Source organism: Hylobates moloch, unplaced genomic scaffold (genome assembly GCF_009828535.3).
Source record: "Hylobates moloch isolate HMO894 unplaced genomic scaffold, HMol_V3 SCAFFOLD_1, whole genome shotgun sequence".
Classification (NCBI taxonomy): Eukaryota; Metazoa; Chordata; class Mammalia; order Primates; family Hylobatidae; genus Hylobates; species Hylobates moloch.
The window spans coordinates 231,605,287-231,618,931 of NW_026652276.1; the positions used below are offsets into that span (position 1 = coordinate 231,605,287).

Genomic DNA, 13,645 nt, shown 5'->3' on the forward strand with positions numbered 1-13,645 from the left:
CACCATTAACCTCTCTGATCTCAGTCTCTTCATCAGTGGGTATTTATCATCTTACCTCTCTCACTGGGTTATTGTGAATAGCAAAATAGTAATGATTTTCCATATGTGAAAATTATCTTTAAGTCACAGAGTACTGAGTAAAGTCATCATGGCCATTAATTTATCACTCTTTGGTAATCACCCATTGCACTGTGGACTTGAATTGACCTTATTGTCAATTTAACCTCAACTTTTTTCTTTTCTTTTCTTTCGTTCTTTGAGACGGAGTCTCCCTCTATTGCCCCAGCTGGAGTGCAGTGGCATGATCTCAGCTCATGGCAATCTCCACCTCCTGGGTTCAAGCGATTCTCATGCCTCAGCCTCCTGAGTTGCTGGGATTACAGGCACGCGCCACCATGCCCGGCTAATTTTTGTATTTTTAGGAGAGACAGTGTTTCACCATGTTGGCCAGGCTGGTCTCAAATTCTTGACCTCAAATGATCCACACACCTCAGCTTCCCAAGTGCTGGGATTACAGGCGTGAGCCACTGCACCCAGCCATTTCTTTTTCCTACTCTACGCAAAACATGTCTCCCTATCCCCTACTTGTAAAGTTGTCTTTTTGGCTCAAGAATGGACACGTAACATTTACTCCTGTTAATATTCATCTTCTACGAATTAGCTCATAATTCGTAGAAGGTGAATGTTGACAGCTTTTGAATATTAATTCTGTTATCCAAAATATTCACCATCTTTTCTGGCTGTGTGTCATTCACAAATCTAGTGAGTGTGACCCTCAATCTGCATCTAAATCTTTGCTGAATGTATTGAGAAAGGGACAGGAAGCAAGACAAGGCTCTCTCTCTCCAGACTAATGTACATCCTTTGGGGCTTAGTCTTTCTTCAATTCTTAGCAAATTTGCCCAATTGTAGTAACATCCAGCCAGCAATGTGCTAGTGTGTCATGTCAGTAGCTTAACATCAGCCAATATGGGAGTTTTTTTTTTTTTTTGAGATAGGGTCTGGCTATCACCTAGGCTAGAGTATAGTGGTGTGATCATGGCTTATTACAGCATGGACCTCCTGGGCTTAAGCCATCTTCCTGCCTCAGCCTCCTGAGTAGCTAAGGCTATAGGTGCATGCCACCATGTCTGGCTAACTGTTAAAATTTTTTGTAGAAATGGGGTGTTGCTTTGTTGCCCAGGCTGGTCATGAACTTTTGGCGTTAAGCGAGCCTCCCACAGTGGCCTCCCAAAGCGCTGGAATTACAGGCCCAGCCACTGCACCCAGCTAGTGGTATTTATACCACAGGAATTGGCGAACGATACAAACCAGAGCTCTGCTCCCACTCCCTGTCCTGCCAAGAGCCAGTTGTTAAACATTTATCGGCACACCACTGCATCCAGCCCACGTTTATGTATCATACCCTAAAGATACAGGGAAACACTTTGTCAAACACCTCCAAATTAACACATAGAGCTTTATGGAGCTTAGCCTACAAAACAGTTCAACATGCATTATCCAATTTGGTTCTCTCCACACTCCAGGAAGCTGAAGGGATGACTATTACTATATCCATTTTAAGACAGGAACACAAGGCGTAGAGAGTTCTTTAAGGACTGACTCACAGCTGGAGAGCAAGTTAGTGTCGAAAGTGAGGTTCAAACTCCTGTTTTCTGATCATAAGGTCCATGTTCTTTTTGAGTCACTATCTGACTGCTCCCCCATTCGTTATCAAATGTACTCCGAAGTCCTCAGGGGTTGGTACTCTGGGTTTAAGACACAGACAAGTTGAGAGGGATTCTACAACAGCCCCTGCCCTTCCCATTAGCAGCCATCATGAGGATTTATGAGCACTGCTTCTCAAACTGGGATTCAGATCTGTTCTAGGGGGAGGGTCCTCAAGTTTTTGAAAAGACTCTGCGTTTTGTTTATAATTTCATTGTTGACAAGAAGCCAACTAAAGTGACAGCAGGCCAGGTGCAGTGGCTCAGGCCTGTAATTCCAGCACTCTGGGAGGCTGAGGTGGGTGGATTGCTTGAGCTCAAGAGTTTGAGACCAGCCTGGACAACATAGCAAGACTCCTCTCTACTAAAATTTAAATATATTAGCTAGGTGTGGTGGTGCACAGCTGTAGTTCCAGCTACTTGGGGCACTGAGGTGGGAGAACTGCCTGAGCCCAGGAGGTTGAGGCTGCAGTGAGCCATGATCGCACCACTGTACTCCAGCCTAGGCGACGGAGCTGAGATCCTGTCTCATAAATAAATAAATAAATAAATAAATAAATAAACAAACAAATAAATAAGTGACAGCAATTCTTAATGCAGTGTTTCCCAAACTGGGGGCCCTGAGTTCTCAGTGAGAAATGCTGGTTTGTTTTCTGGGCTGGGGAATAGAAGGGAGGGCAGGGGACAAGTGGCAGGCAAGGAAAGCTCAAGGTGAGTGTTACGAACTGGGCAGGGCGGGCAGGTTTTGCTCTGCCCTCACTGTGTCCTAAACACTTTTATTAGGCACCAACCTTAAAGACGGAGAGATTTCACATCAGAGCCAGATTTCCAGAATCTCTTAAAAAATGAGAAATTTGGCAAGACCAGACCACCAGTCCCCTTAGAGACAATCGGGTGGAGCTGAGGAGGGGCTGTCCCTTTTCAGAGGGGCGAGAGCCCTCCGATTTGTCACATCTCCTCCCCATGCCCTGTTTTAGGGGCTACAAACTCAAATGACCCTAGGGGCACAGCAGTGAAAGTCAATGAGTGGAACAGGCTGTGTGTGAGATGATAAATGGCCTTTGAGCTTGAGCCTCAGTGCTGGGGGCAAGAGAGGAGGGGCTGGGTTGAGACCCTGAATAAAGGGGTGGCTGTCTTGTCCCTGTGAGGGCCCCTGAGGTTTGGGCAGAGCAAATTTCTGAGGGCTAAATGTGGTGGAGAGACCCCAGTTGGGACTCTTGCCCTGATCACTGGGAAAGTTCCTTCATGCCCCGCGCCTCAGTTTCCTTATCTGGAGTGACGATGATTATAACAGCACTTACCTTATAGTGTTGTGGTTAGGATAAATTAAACCACATAAAATTCTCTCTCTCTTTTTTTTTAATGTAGAGATGAGGTCTCGCTTTGTTGCCCAGGCTGGTCTTGAACTCCTGGCTTCAGGTGATCCTCCTGCCTTGGCCTCCCAAAGTGCTGAGATTATAGGCATGAACCACTGCGACTGGCCTAAAATTCTTGAAATAGTTCCCAAAGCCCGCAATGAGCCCTCAGTCTTTACTGGCTGCTATTACTCTTCCCCTAGCCACTTCGCTCTTTCACTTCCTACAGGTCACTGTGTTTGTGGCAGCTGCTCTTGAATCTGAGGTGGGGTCTGCGATGGCGGGTGGCGGGGGGGAGACATCCCTGCCCACTGAATGGATCAAAAGTGTCTCAAAGACAGACTTTTCTTCTGAAGGAAGAGGCCTGGGTAAGATGCAAGTGAGGTGATGGTGAAGGGGGAGTTAGAAGGGAAACTGAGGCAGGAAAAGGTAAAAGCACAGTGCTGCTTCCTGCTGGGGAGAGTAGAGTGGGTGCTGTAGACCTGAAGCTGGAGCTCAGCTTCTCTTGCACCTACTTAGGCCCCCATGGGGGGCACCTTCCCACCCACTAGCACCTCCTTCAAGCCTACCCACCCTTGAGTCCCCTGCTGTGGATTCAGCTGCCGGCCCACCTGAGCCATCCCCACGGACCACAGGGCTCTCTCCTGGGCCCTGCTGGCTCACTTTTTCTTTTTTCCAATTAAAAACTTTATGAAAGGCAAAGAAGACAGGCCTCTCCCACCTGCAGACTGCATCAGGCTGGATGGGAGCTGTGGGCTGGAAAGATGGGCTAAAGCTAAGATAGCTCCATTTGGGGCTGACAGATATGGAACAGGAAGAATGGACTTCTGGGTGTCTGGGTGGTGGCCAGTGGCATATGTGGGCAGCATGAATGGCAGGCTGGGACCTGCAACCAAAGGAGGCATTGGTGGCATTAGATGGTGCTCTGGGGTCCACAGATGACACCTGGAGCAGGGACAGCGCTCAGCATCCCATGTGAACACTTGCAGTGGCAAGGGACGCTCGGTGAATGCAGGCATTGTGCAGAAGGTCCGGCATCACCACTGCTTCTTTATAGAAGGGCATGATGTCCCATTCTACAGATGAGAAATGTCACTCAGAAAACTGAGTACCCTTTCCCCATCTGCCTGGCTGGAAAGGGAGAGCTCACCTTCTAGCACAGGCACAGGTGGCTCCAAGCGTGGGCCATGGCCTTGGGGGATCTTCAGCGCTCCCCAGGGGGCACAAAGGCAGTGAATATTTGAAAGAGCCAGAGCTGGATGTTCAGAGCGGAGACAGAGCCTGTGGGAAAACTGCCTCCACATGTTGAAAGGTGGTCAGATGGCTTGGAGGGAGAAAGGGGTTTCCCCCTGCAACTCAAAAGGCAAAACCAAGGTCAGAGGGAGTGACATTCTCCCTCACCATAGGAATAACTGAAGAGGGAATGAGCATGGAGCACTCCTCCAACCATGGAGTTACAGGAGGGAGGCGCGGGACGAGGGGCAGCCCAGGCAACAGCAGGACAAGGTTGGCAGGCAAGAAAGGCCCACCCTTGCATTGTGGTGGTGTAGAGAGGGTGAGGCTGACAGCACCAAGAGGGATCTGGGGCTCATTTTAGAATCAGCCGTAGAGCCACTCCCTCTCTGTCCACTGCCTCACACATTTATTTGCTCATTCATTCAAGAAATACTTCTCTGTGCTGTGTGGAACAAGACAGATGCAGCCATGCCTTTAAGGAGCCCTGCAACTCAGTATTAGCCTCTTTGGTAGGTGCTGCAAGACAGCAGAGAGTGGGTGGGCCTTCACGTCCAAGCAGGGGTGGGAGAAAGGCTCCCTGGAAGAGGTGGAACTGAAGTGGAGGCTTCAAGGATGAGTGCAGTTAGCCAGGTGAAGGGAGCTGGGAAGGGTGTCAGAGGTGCAGGGAACAGCATGTGTGAGGGCCCTGAGTGAGAGCACAAGAATGAAGCTACAAGGAAGTGGAAGGCGGAACAAATCAGATTTGTGTTTAGGAAGCCCATTCTGGTTACTGTGCTGGGCTAGGGTCTGATGCGGGGGCAAGGCTGAGTATGCGGCACTCAGATGCGGGCAGAAGACCACAGTGTGGGGATCAGGGCAGTGACGTGGGAAATCAGAAGCAGATGGAATTGACACTTACCTAGGAAATAAAATCAAATAAAAGGATGTGGCAATTGTTCCAATGGAGAGATAAGAAAGGGGGTGGACTTGGTCACTCCAGGTCTGACCTGAGACTCGATGTCACTGTTCAGCAATGTGGCCCGTCCACCCCACTGCGGAGGAGCCCTACTCCCTTGTCTTCACGTGTTCACAAGGAAACACGTAGTCTATTCCCAGGAGAGGAGATGCTGGAATGACCCTGGCCCTCTCCCCACCCTTCTTCCCTGTGGGAGGAGGCTCTGTCTGATGAGGTGGTGAGGGCCTGCACCAGCCACACAATCCCTTTCCCAGGCGGGTGGGGTGAAGGTGCTGAAGGCAAGGCTGCTTACCCTGTGGCCAGTGTTCCTCTTCTAGGCGAGTCTGTTTTAGGATACAGATCATCTCCTTCTGTTCCCGTGCCCAGGTAAGCAAACCCAGGTTAGGGAGTAGGACCTGCCTTCTACACTTGGGCCTCAGGTTCAAGCCTCTCTTCAGCTTGACTTTCCTTGCACTTAAGTTAACTGATGCCTGTGCCTGTTTTTCCATGGGTTCAGGACCTGTGGGGAAAGACCAGGACTGGTCCCTCCTTGTACCCAAACTCACCTGTGGGGTCTGTGTGCTGAAGGAGCTCTTTATTTCCTATAAGGATATTACCCCTACCTGGAGAATGTGACTCTGTACTTAATTTCCAATTTTAAATAAACTTTCCTGCTGCCTGATATTTATCAGAAACATTGTTGTAAATAGCAATATAGAGAGTATTTCCTGGCCAGGCTCGATGGCTCATGCCTCCCAACACTTTGGGAGGCTGAAGTGGGAGGACTGCTTGAGCCCAGGAATTTGAGACCGGCCTAGGAAATATAGTGAGACCTCATCTCTACCAAAATAAAAACAAAACAAACAAAAGCTACGGGGCATTGTGGCTTACGCTTGTAGTCCCAGTTACTCAGGAAGCTAAAGCAGGATCGCCTGAGCCCGGGAGTTCGAGGCTGCAGTGAGCCATGATCACACCACTGCACTCCAGCCTGAGCAACACTGTGAGACTCTGTCTCTTACAAAAGAGAAAGAGGGTATTTCCTGAAGGTAGCAATGCATTCCTCTAGTTGCTCCAAATTTTAAGTTTGGGTTAAGCAATATTACCAATATGTTTATGGCTGGGGAGTATTGTGTTGGTCCTTGCCTTAACCCTAGGAAGCGGTTGTGACATTGTTGAGAACATTGTGTAACTTTGTCACATGGCATCCCCTGCATTTCCTCATACAGGAGAGATTTCCCAGGGGCTTGGGACCAGAAATCACAGTGATTTGAGCAAGTCATTTGATTTTTATCTTATGCACAGTGTAAATCATGTAATTGCTTGCTTCTCTGGCATCGGGGTCTCTGGGCCTCATGGTTTGCATCTGGTGCAGTAGCCACATCCTAGGTGACACCATGTTTTCTCTACTCTATCCCTGTCTCAGCTTCCTCACTGTATGTATCTTTGCAAACTACCTGAAACCCTCTTCGGGATGAGGCGGAGCATAAGAACACCTCCCTGTGTCTTCCTCTCCCTCCCTTATGGCACAGTGTCCCTCACTCCAGGGCATTTTCCCAGAACGCTCTTCGGTCTGGGAAAAAGGTTCACATGGGAGATGGTCCAAGTTTGTAAATTCCAGTAGGAGGCCTGTGTGGGGCACACGCTCATAAGGCACGTTCTCAAATCCCTGGAAGTAAGTGTAGAGTGCCAAGAATCGGTGTCACAGCTTGGAAAGTCGATAAACCGAACACGCTATCCCAAAAGGTGGGCCTGGCTGAAGTGATCAGCCCTCCTCTACGGTCCTTTATGAGTCACCAAGGATTCCCACACCCCTCATTAGCAAGGAGCACAGGGGGACACAGCAATGGTCCCTACAAGATGTCCCTCAGCCAAGTACCCGTGAGAGGCAGGCGGTGGCCTCAGCTTGGCCCCTCTGGTACAGCAATTCCAGATGGTTCGGAGTCCAGCAACAGCTGAGGGAAGTCCACTCATCCCCGATGGGTGGCTCAGCCTCCTCCCGGTGACACCTCTAGCTCATTACCTCCACCACTGAATTCTCACTAATCATGAGCACTCACTTGCAGTCACACCGCCAGCTTTGGGGTGAGGATGGACGCCTAGGTACCAGCACCAGGGCCTGTCAGCATCCAAATGCCCAAGTGCCTGCCTGGCTGCCGAGAGCCTGCAACGCACACCGCCGATTGCATGTGAATGCGACTCCAAGATAAGATGCCAAACTTCCACCACCTTGTCACTCTTGGAGCTGGGGCTTCTGACTCATGGCCAGGGCCACTCTGGGGCCAGGTGTCACTAGGGTGGACCTACTGCCCCAGGGCCCCAGCTCCAATCTTCGTAGCCTCCCCTGCCCTCCTCCCCTGTGCCCGTCCTGCAGTGACCCTTCAGGAAAGGTCTGGAACAGCCCAAGGCTCCCTCCAACTGCTGCTGGGGAGCCCCTTAGGGCCTGAGTGCACGTCAAATATTAGGAGGACTATCCACATGGGGGACCACTTCAGGTGCACCCCCCCAGGAAGCTTAGCTGCCTCCCATCAGCCTGCCCCTCATTCAACCTGGCCTCTACCTTCAGACGCCCCAGAACTGTAGGGTGCTTGGTTTAATATACTAGTTCACACCTTTTCTTTATGAATTTCAGCTAAAACACCAATCACCACAAACTGAGCAACCAGTCCCCAGTTGACCTCAGGTGCCGGGGAGGTGTTGGGGATGAGGGTGGGACCTTTGCTTGGAGGCCTTGGCTTTCCTGCAGGTGGCCTGGGGCTTCAGGTGTGGGGCTGGGCATGCCGGCACCAGGTGTGTTTCCTTGGTGATGGGTACCAGGTGACTGGTGCCTGCTGCTGCCCTGTGTGGCTTGGATCCTCTAGGCCAGGCCGGCTTCCCCAGCAGCCGGTGCCCTGCCCCATTTTGCCCTGGGCCTGCACCTCACTGGAGGAGGAGGGGCACTGGGGGAGTTTGAAGGGGAACGGGGCTGTCCCTGGCCTTCAGGGCAGCCTGGCAGGAAGATGAGTTCCTCTGCCCACTTCTGAGGAGGGAGAAGCAGAGAAAGCGCTCTCATTCGCTCTCATTCTGCCCACAGCCCCAGGCCTCCCCAAGCCTCAGGCTCCTCTGACCCGTTTCCAATGGCACCTTTCCAGGACTTTCCTGATGTCTCCCTCCTCAGTGCTCTGAGGCCTGTGTGGTCTGTGGCCCTTTGTGCTCGATTGTCAAGGCTGCTCTCCAAGGCCGCAGGCCCTGAGGACAGGGACTGGGCTCCACATGCCTTGAGGCCCTGACAGTATCCACCCTGTTGCCAGGTGCCTCCCACCCGTGAGGCCAGCCAGCGTGATGATGGGTGGGGCTGGGCAGGCAGAGCTCAGACCAGACTTCAGTTCCGACCCCTTACCATGCCAGGTGGGGCTCTGGGGCAGGTAGCTTTTCTGCCCAGAGCCTCAGTGTGTCCTTCTGGACAAATGGGGACTGATGTGGACAAATGCAGACCATCTTCCTCTCACTCCTTGGGGAGGAGGTTTAGGAGGGCCCTACAAGCAAGCAATGGCCCAGAGTGCATCAGAGCTAGAGGTCTGCCTGGGGCAGGGCAGGGTTGGCTCCCACCGCGGGCTGTGCAGTAGACGGCTGCCACCTCCCTCCTGCCACAAGCGGAACCCTGCCTGGGGCCCTGCAGGGTTTTTAGAGGTTTCTGAGCACAAGTTGTGCCAAGGAATCAGCAGGTTCCTTCCAGCTCGCAGAGAGCATGTGGTGTGTGTGCACGTGAGCATGTGCACGTATGTGCACGCTTCCGCATGTACGCAGTGAGAGGAGATGGGGTGTTGTCTGGGTGTCTAGCTGGGGAGGAAGTAGAGCACGCCAGAGCCCAGACCATGCTCACATGAACCCAAAACTTGGTTTCAGGCTAGCTTGTCCCTGGCTCAGAACGGTTTTGAGAGGCAGGACCTAAGGACACCAGGAGGTGAGAGGACACGCAGGAAAGGGAGTGTGGGATGGAGGGAAGGACATTAATGACAGGTATCAGCAGGGGTGGAAAGAGGGACAGAGAGGCCCTGCCACGGGCACTAAGGAGTCCAGCTGGGGGCAGAAATGCCAGGAGGGGGCCATGTGGTGGAAGCAGGAGCCGAGAGCTGGCTGACTCTCATGGGGCCGCAGAGCTCCTGCTCCTGGGCTGGCAGGGGAGGAAGCACCTACCTGTACCACGGTGGGTGGGTGCTGAAGACCTGGAGTCATAGATGGCAGGGTCCTGCACCTGGAGAGTCATCCAGTGCCCCCTCGGTGCCTGGGCCCGGAGCCCACCGCGCCTGCAGCACCAAGGGCCATTCTGAGGATCTGAAAGGAGAGGTCAGACTCTGAGCCCCAAGGTAGAGTCAAGGAGGCCTTGGGAGGCTGCGAAGAAGCCAAACTCCCCTGGAGTGGAGGTCTGAGGAAGCCAGGACACTGCGCAGAAAAAAGGGCCTAGAATGGAGGCAACCAGCACGGGCCAGCTGGGGCTGGGGTGGCACAAGGCAGGGCGCGGGTGGGAGCAGCATGTGTGGGAAGCAGACAGAGACCGGCCCCAGGGTCCTGTGGGACAAAGAACTTGAAAGACAGAGCAGGGACCCCAGGCAGAGCCCAAGCCCTGACTGGAGAGGCCAGTTTTTGGGGTGTGGCAATGGTTGGAGGGAGAGAGCTGGGCACTGGAGGCAAAGGCCAGAGGGCAGGTCAGGATGGTAACCGGGATGGCCCTGGAGCCCAGGGGCATGGAGGGACTCCAGAGGTGGCAGGCAGGTAGTCAGCCTGCTCCATGACTACCAGCTGGCCTAGGCGCCTCCCTCCTGGTACCTGCTAGTGCCTGCTCTGTCCTGTCCTGCCCTGCTTCCTTCCCTGCTGAAAGAGCAGGAAGGCCTCCAGCTCCTTGGGTCAGGACCCAACTCATGAACTGAAGTCCCTGAGCAGACGGTGGGGCATGGGAGCTAAGAAGAGAGCAGTGCTGTAGGAGCAGGGTGTGGGTGACAGAGGTGGGGCTTGGGAGTGGCTCAGGGTCTGGTTAAGCCATGTGGGCAAAAGGGGCTGCTGCCCATGGATCAACCCTGAGCAGGGTTGGGAGGAAAGGGGATGAGGAAAGAGGAGGCTGGAGACAGGGAGTGCTGGGGATGGCAGAGCTGGTGGAGTCCGGGAGACAGAGTGGGAGGGGAGGATGAGGAGAGGAAGATGCGGTAGGGGAGGGGTTACCAGTCCAAGGTTGGGGGGAGGTGCCCTGCAGGAAGGTGGGGGACAGAGGGACAACCTGAATAGGAGAGGGGTATCCAGGGAAGACGGTGGCAAGTGGAGACAGGGAAGGTGCCAGGCAGGGGAATGATGGGAAGGTGCTAGGTAGGGGAAGGAGGGAGAGGATGCCAGGCAGGGGAAGGAGGGAAGGTGCCAGACAGGGGGAGTAGGAAGCAGAGCATGCCAGGCAGGAGCAGGTTGAGAAAGTGCTCGGCAGGGGGGAGGTGACAGGCAATGGGAGGAGGTGGTGCCAGACAGGGGGAGGAGGGGAAGGTGCCAGGCAGGAGGGTGCCAGACGAGGGAAGGAGGGGAGATGCAGGTGGAGGGAGGATAGGAAGGTACTGGAGAGGGAAGGAGGGGAAGATGCCAGGCAGCGATGGGGAGGAGGTGGTGTCACAGAGGGGCTGAATGGGAGTCTGCCAGTCAGGGAAGAGGTGCAAGGAAAGGGTAGGAGGAAGAGGTACGAGGTTGGGGTGGCGGTGGAGGGAGATGCCAGGCGGGGGGATGGAAAGAGTCAGGAGTGGGGGAGATACCTGGAAAGGAGGAGGGGAGGAAGATGCCAGGAAGGGAGAAGGGGATGCCAGGTAGGGAGGAGGGGAAGTGCCAGGTGAGGAGAAGGTGCCAGGCAGGAGAAGGAGGGGGGATGCCTGGCAGTGGGAGAAGGGATGCCAGGCAGGGGGAGGAGGGGGATGCCAGGCAGGGGGGAGAAGGGATGCCAGGCAGGGGGAGGAGGGGGATGCCAGGCAGGGGGGAGGAGGAGGATGCCAACAGAGGCGAGCAGAGACTGCCAGGCAGGGAAGGCGGGGGCGCCGGCGCAGCGCGGCCGGGAGGCGCCTTCGCCAAGGGCCGTGGGGGCTGCGCGGCGCGGGTCGCTCACCTGCTCCCCCGGGACCCCGGCCCGGAGCGTAGCCGCCCGCTCCCCGCTCGGCGCTCGGCTCGGCCCGGCGCCTGCGCCGCTGCAGCCCGGAGCGGGGGAGGCGCAGGGAGCGTCTGCAAAGAGCGAGGAGCTTAATAATGAGTTAGGGACCGGAGCAGGAAGCGTCGCCCCATACAGCCGTCGGTGTGCTCGCCAGCTCGGAGGCCCGCGGCGGGCCCTGGCCAGACCCGTTGTGATCTTCAGCCTGTACACAGATGTGTCGTAGGTCTGTGCTTGCATCTGCACGCCCACGAGTCACACACGCAGTCAGCATCCTGTGTGGCCGCAGACAACACCTACATTAGGACCACACAGGCGCATGCACGTGGGCGCGCACACACACAGGCACACAAACAGTTGTCCTCACACACAGATTCAGTCAGATCATCCTGTGTGGCTGCAGACATTACCTAGACGAGGTCCCGGACACCCATGTGCATCCCCACCCCCCAACACGCACACACCCTGGGAGGCTTTGGGTCCATCAAGCCTCAGGGCCATGTTCTCACTAATGCCAATCTTCCCCTTTTAGGTACTCAATACTTAAATTTGGCAGCTTGGAGAAGCCTCTTCCCAACTTCCAGCCAGACAAGCCCAGCTCTGGCCATCTCATGGGCTCTTCCAGGGCTCCGCCTCACGCGGCTGAGCTACCACAGTGCCCGGCACAGAGGGGGACCCCAGCCTACCTGCAGAAGGAAGGAGCCCTACAGAGCTCAGGCAACGGTGGGGGAAGTGGGAGCACCTCCCTAAGCAGCCAGCGGGCAGGGAGCCTGCCGAGCATTTGGGGTCAAGTGGGCCTGGCAGGCCCCCAGTAGGAGGCAGGCAGGCAGCAGGGACCCATGGTCTGAGGCTGAGGTCAAGGTCAGGTCCTTCTCCCTCAGGTTCCCGCCTCTGCCCCTGCAGATATCCAGCCTTTCCCCAGGCCAGGCCACACCCTCCACACTAGGGGTATTTTGGGGTCTGGGCTCTGCACTGCCTGGGTTTGTCTCTGATGGGCAGGCCCAACGCAGAGACAGAGTTTTTCCACCCCTTCCCTTTCTGGTACCTTCCTATCCTCCCTGCATCTGAAAATATTTATGTTTTATTCTTTTAATTTTTTTTTTTTTTTGAGACAAAGTCTTGCTCTTGTCCCCCAGGCTGGAGTGTGATGGCGCGATCTCGGCTCACTGCAACCTCTGCCTCCTGGGTTCAAGAGATTCTCTTGCCTCAGCCTCCCAAGTAGCTGGGATTACAGGCACCTGCCACCATGCCGGGCTAATTTTTGTATTTTTAGTAGAGACGGGGTTTCACCATGTTGGCTAGGCTGGTCTCGAATTCCTGACCTCAGGTGATCCACCCGCCTCAGCCTCCCAAAGTGCAGAGATTACAGGCGTGAGCCACCGCACCCAGCATGTTTTAAATTTTTAATTGTGACAAAATAAACATAATGTAAAATTTACCATCTTATCATTTTGAAGCGTATGTTAGGTATTGTACAGTATATTCACATTGTTGTGCAACCAATCTCCAGAACTCTTTCCATCATCCCAAACTGGAACTCTGTACCCATCTAACAACAACTCCCCCTTCCCCTTTCCCGTCCCCTGGCAACCACATTCTACTTTCTGTCCATAAACTTGACTATTCCATTTACCTCATATAGTGCCTTTGTGGCTGGCTTATTTCACTTCACACAATGTCTTCAAGGTTCACCCACATTGTAACACAAGTCAGGATTTTCTTCCTTTTTAAGGCCGAAATGTATTCCATTGTGTGTATACACCCCTGTTGTTGTTGTTGTTGTTTTAGAAATGGGATCTTACTCTGTCGCCCATGCTGGAGTGCAGTGGCACGATCTAGGCTCACTGCAGCCTCGGACTCCTGGGCTAAAGCAATCCTCTCACCTCAGCCTCCTAAGTAGCTGGGACTACAGGTGCGCACCACCACACCAGGCTAGTTTTTGTATTTTTTGTAGTGATGGGGTTTCGCCATGTTGCCCAGTCTGGTCTCGAACTCGCGCTCAGGCGATCCACCGAGCTCGGCCTCCCAAAGTGCTGGGTTTACAGGCTCGAGCCACTGCACTGTTGTTTATCCATTCATTTACTGTGGGACACTGGGATGCTTCCATCATCTGGCTGTTGTGATTTGTGCTTTTACTCCCCTTTTAAAACACGCGGACATCAAACAGGAAGGAAACTGCCCCTGGCTCGGCCCTGAGAAGATGTTCTCAGCCTTCCCACGCCCCTTCCCCCAGCGCCTGTGTTTCTACCTTCAGGACCCTTACCCCAGG

The 13,645-nt window shown here is 54.0% G+C and overlaps 1 protein-coding gene across 2 annotated transcripts in view; it reads right to left on the reverse strand.

The window, feature by feature from the left end:
* Positions 1-11,617, reverse strand: part of SMARCD3 (SWI/SNF related, matrix associated, actin dependent regulator of chromatin, subfamily d, member 3) — a 38,342-nt gene extending 26,725 nt beyond the window's left edge. The window contains exons 1-2 of one of the 2 annotated variants that reach the window (XM_032762241.2): positions 11,338-11,617; positions 9,405-9,542 (exon numbers count right to left, since the gene is read on the reverse strand). In XM_032762241.2, coding sequence (XP_032618132.1) covers positions 9,405-9,443 — 39 coding nt within the window. In that variant the 5' untranslated portion in view covers positions 9,444-9,542; positions 11,338-11,617. Of the gene's footprint in view, positions 1-9,404; positions 9,543-11,337 lie in introns of those variants that run through there. The other variant, XM_058428115.1, reaches the window with a different exon arrangement.
* Between the last annotated feature and the right edge of the window lie 2,028 nt (positions 11,618-13,645).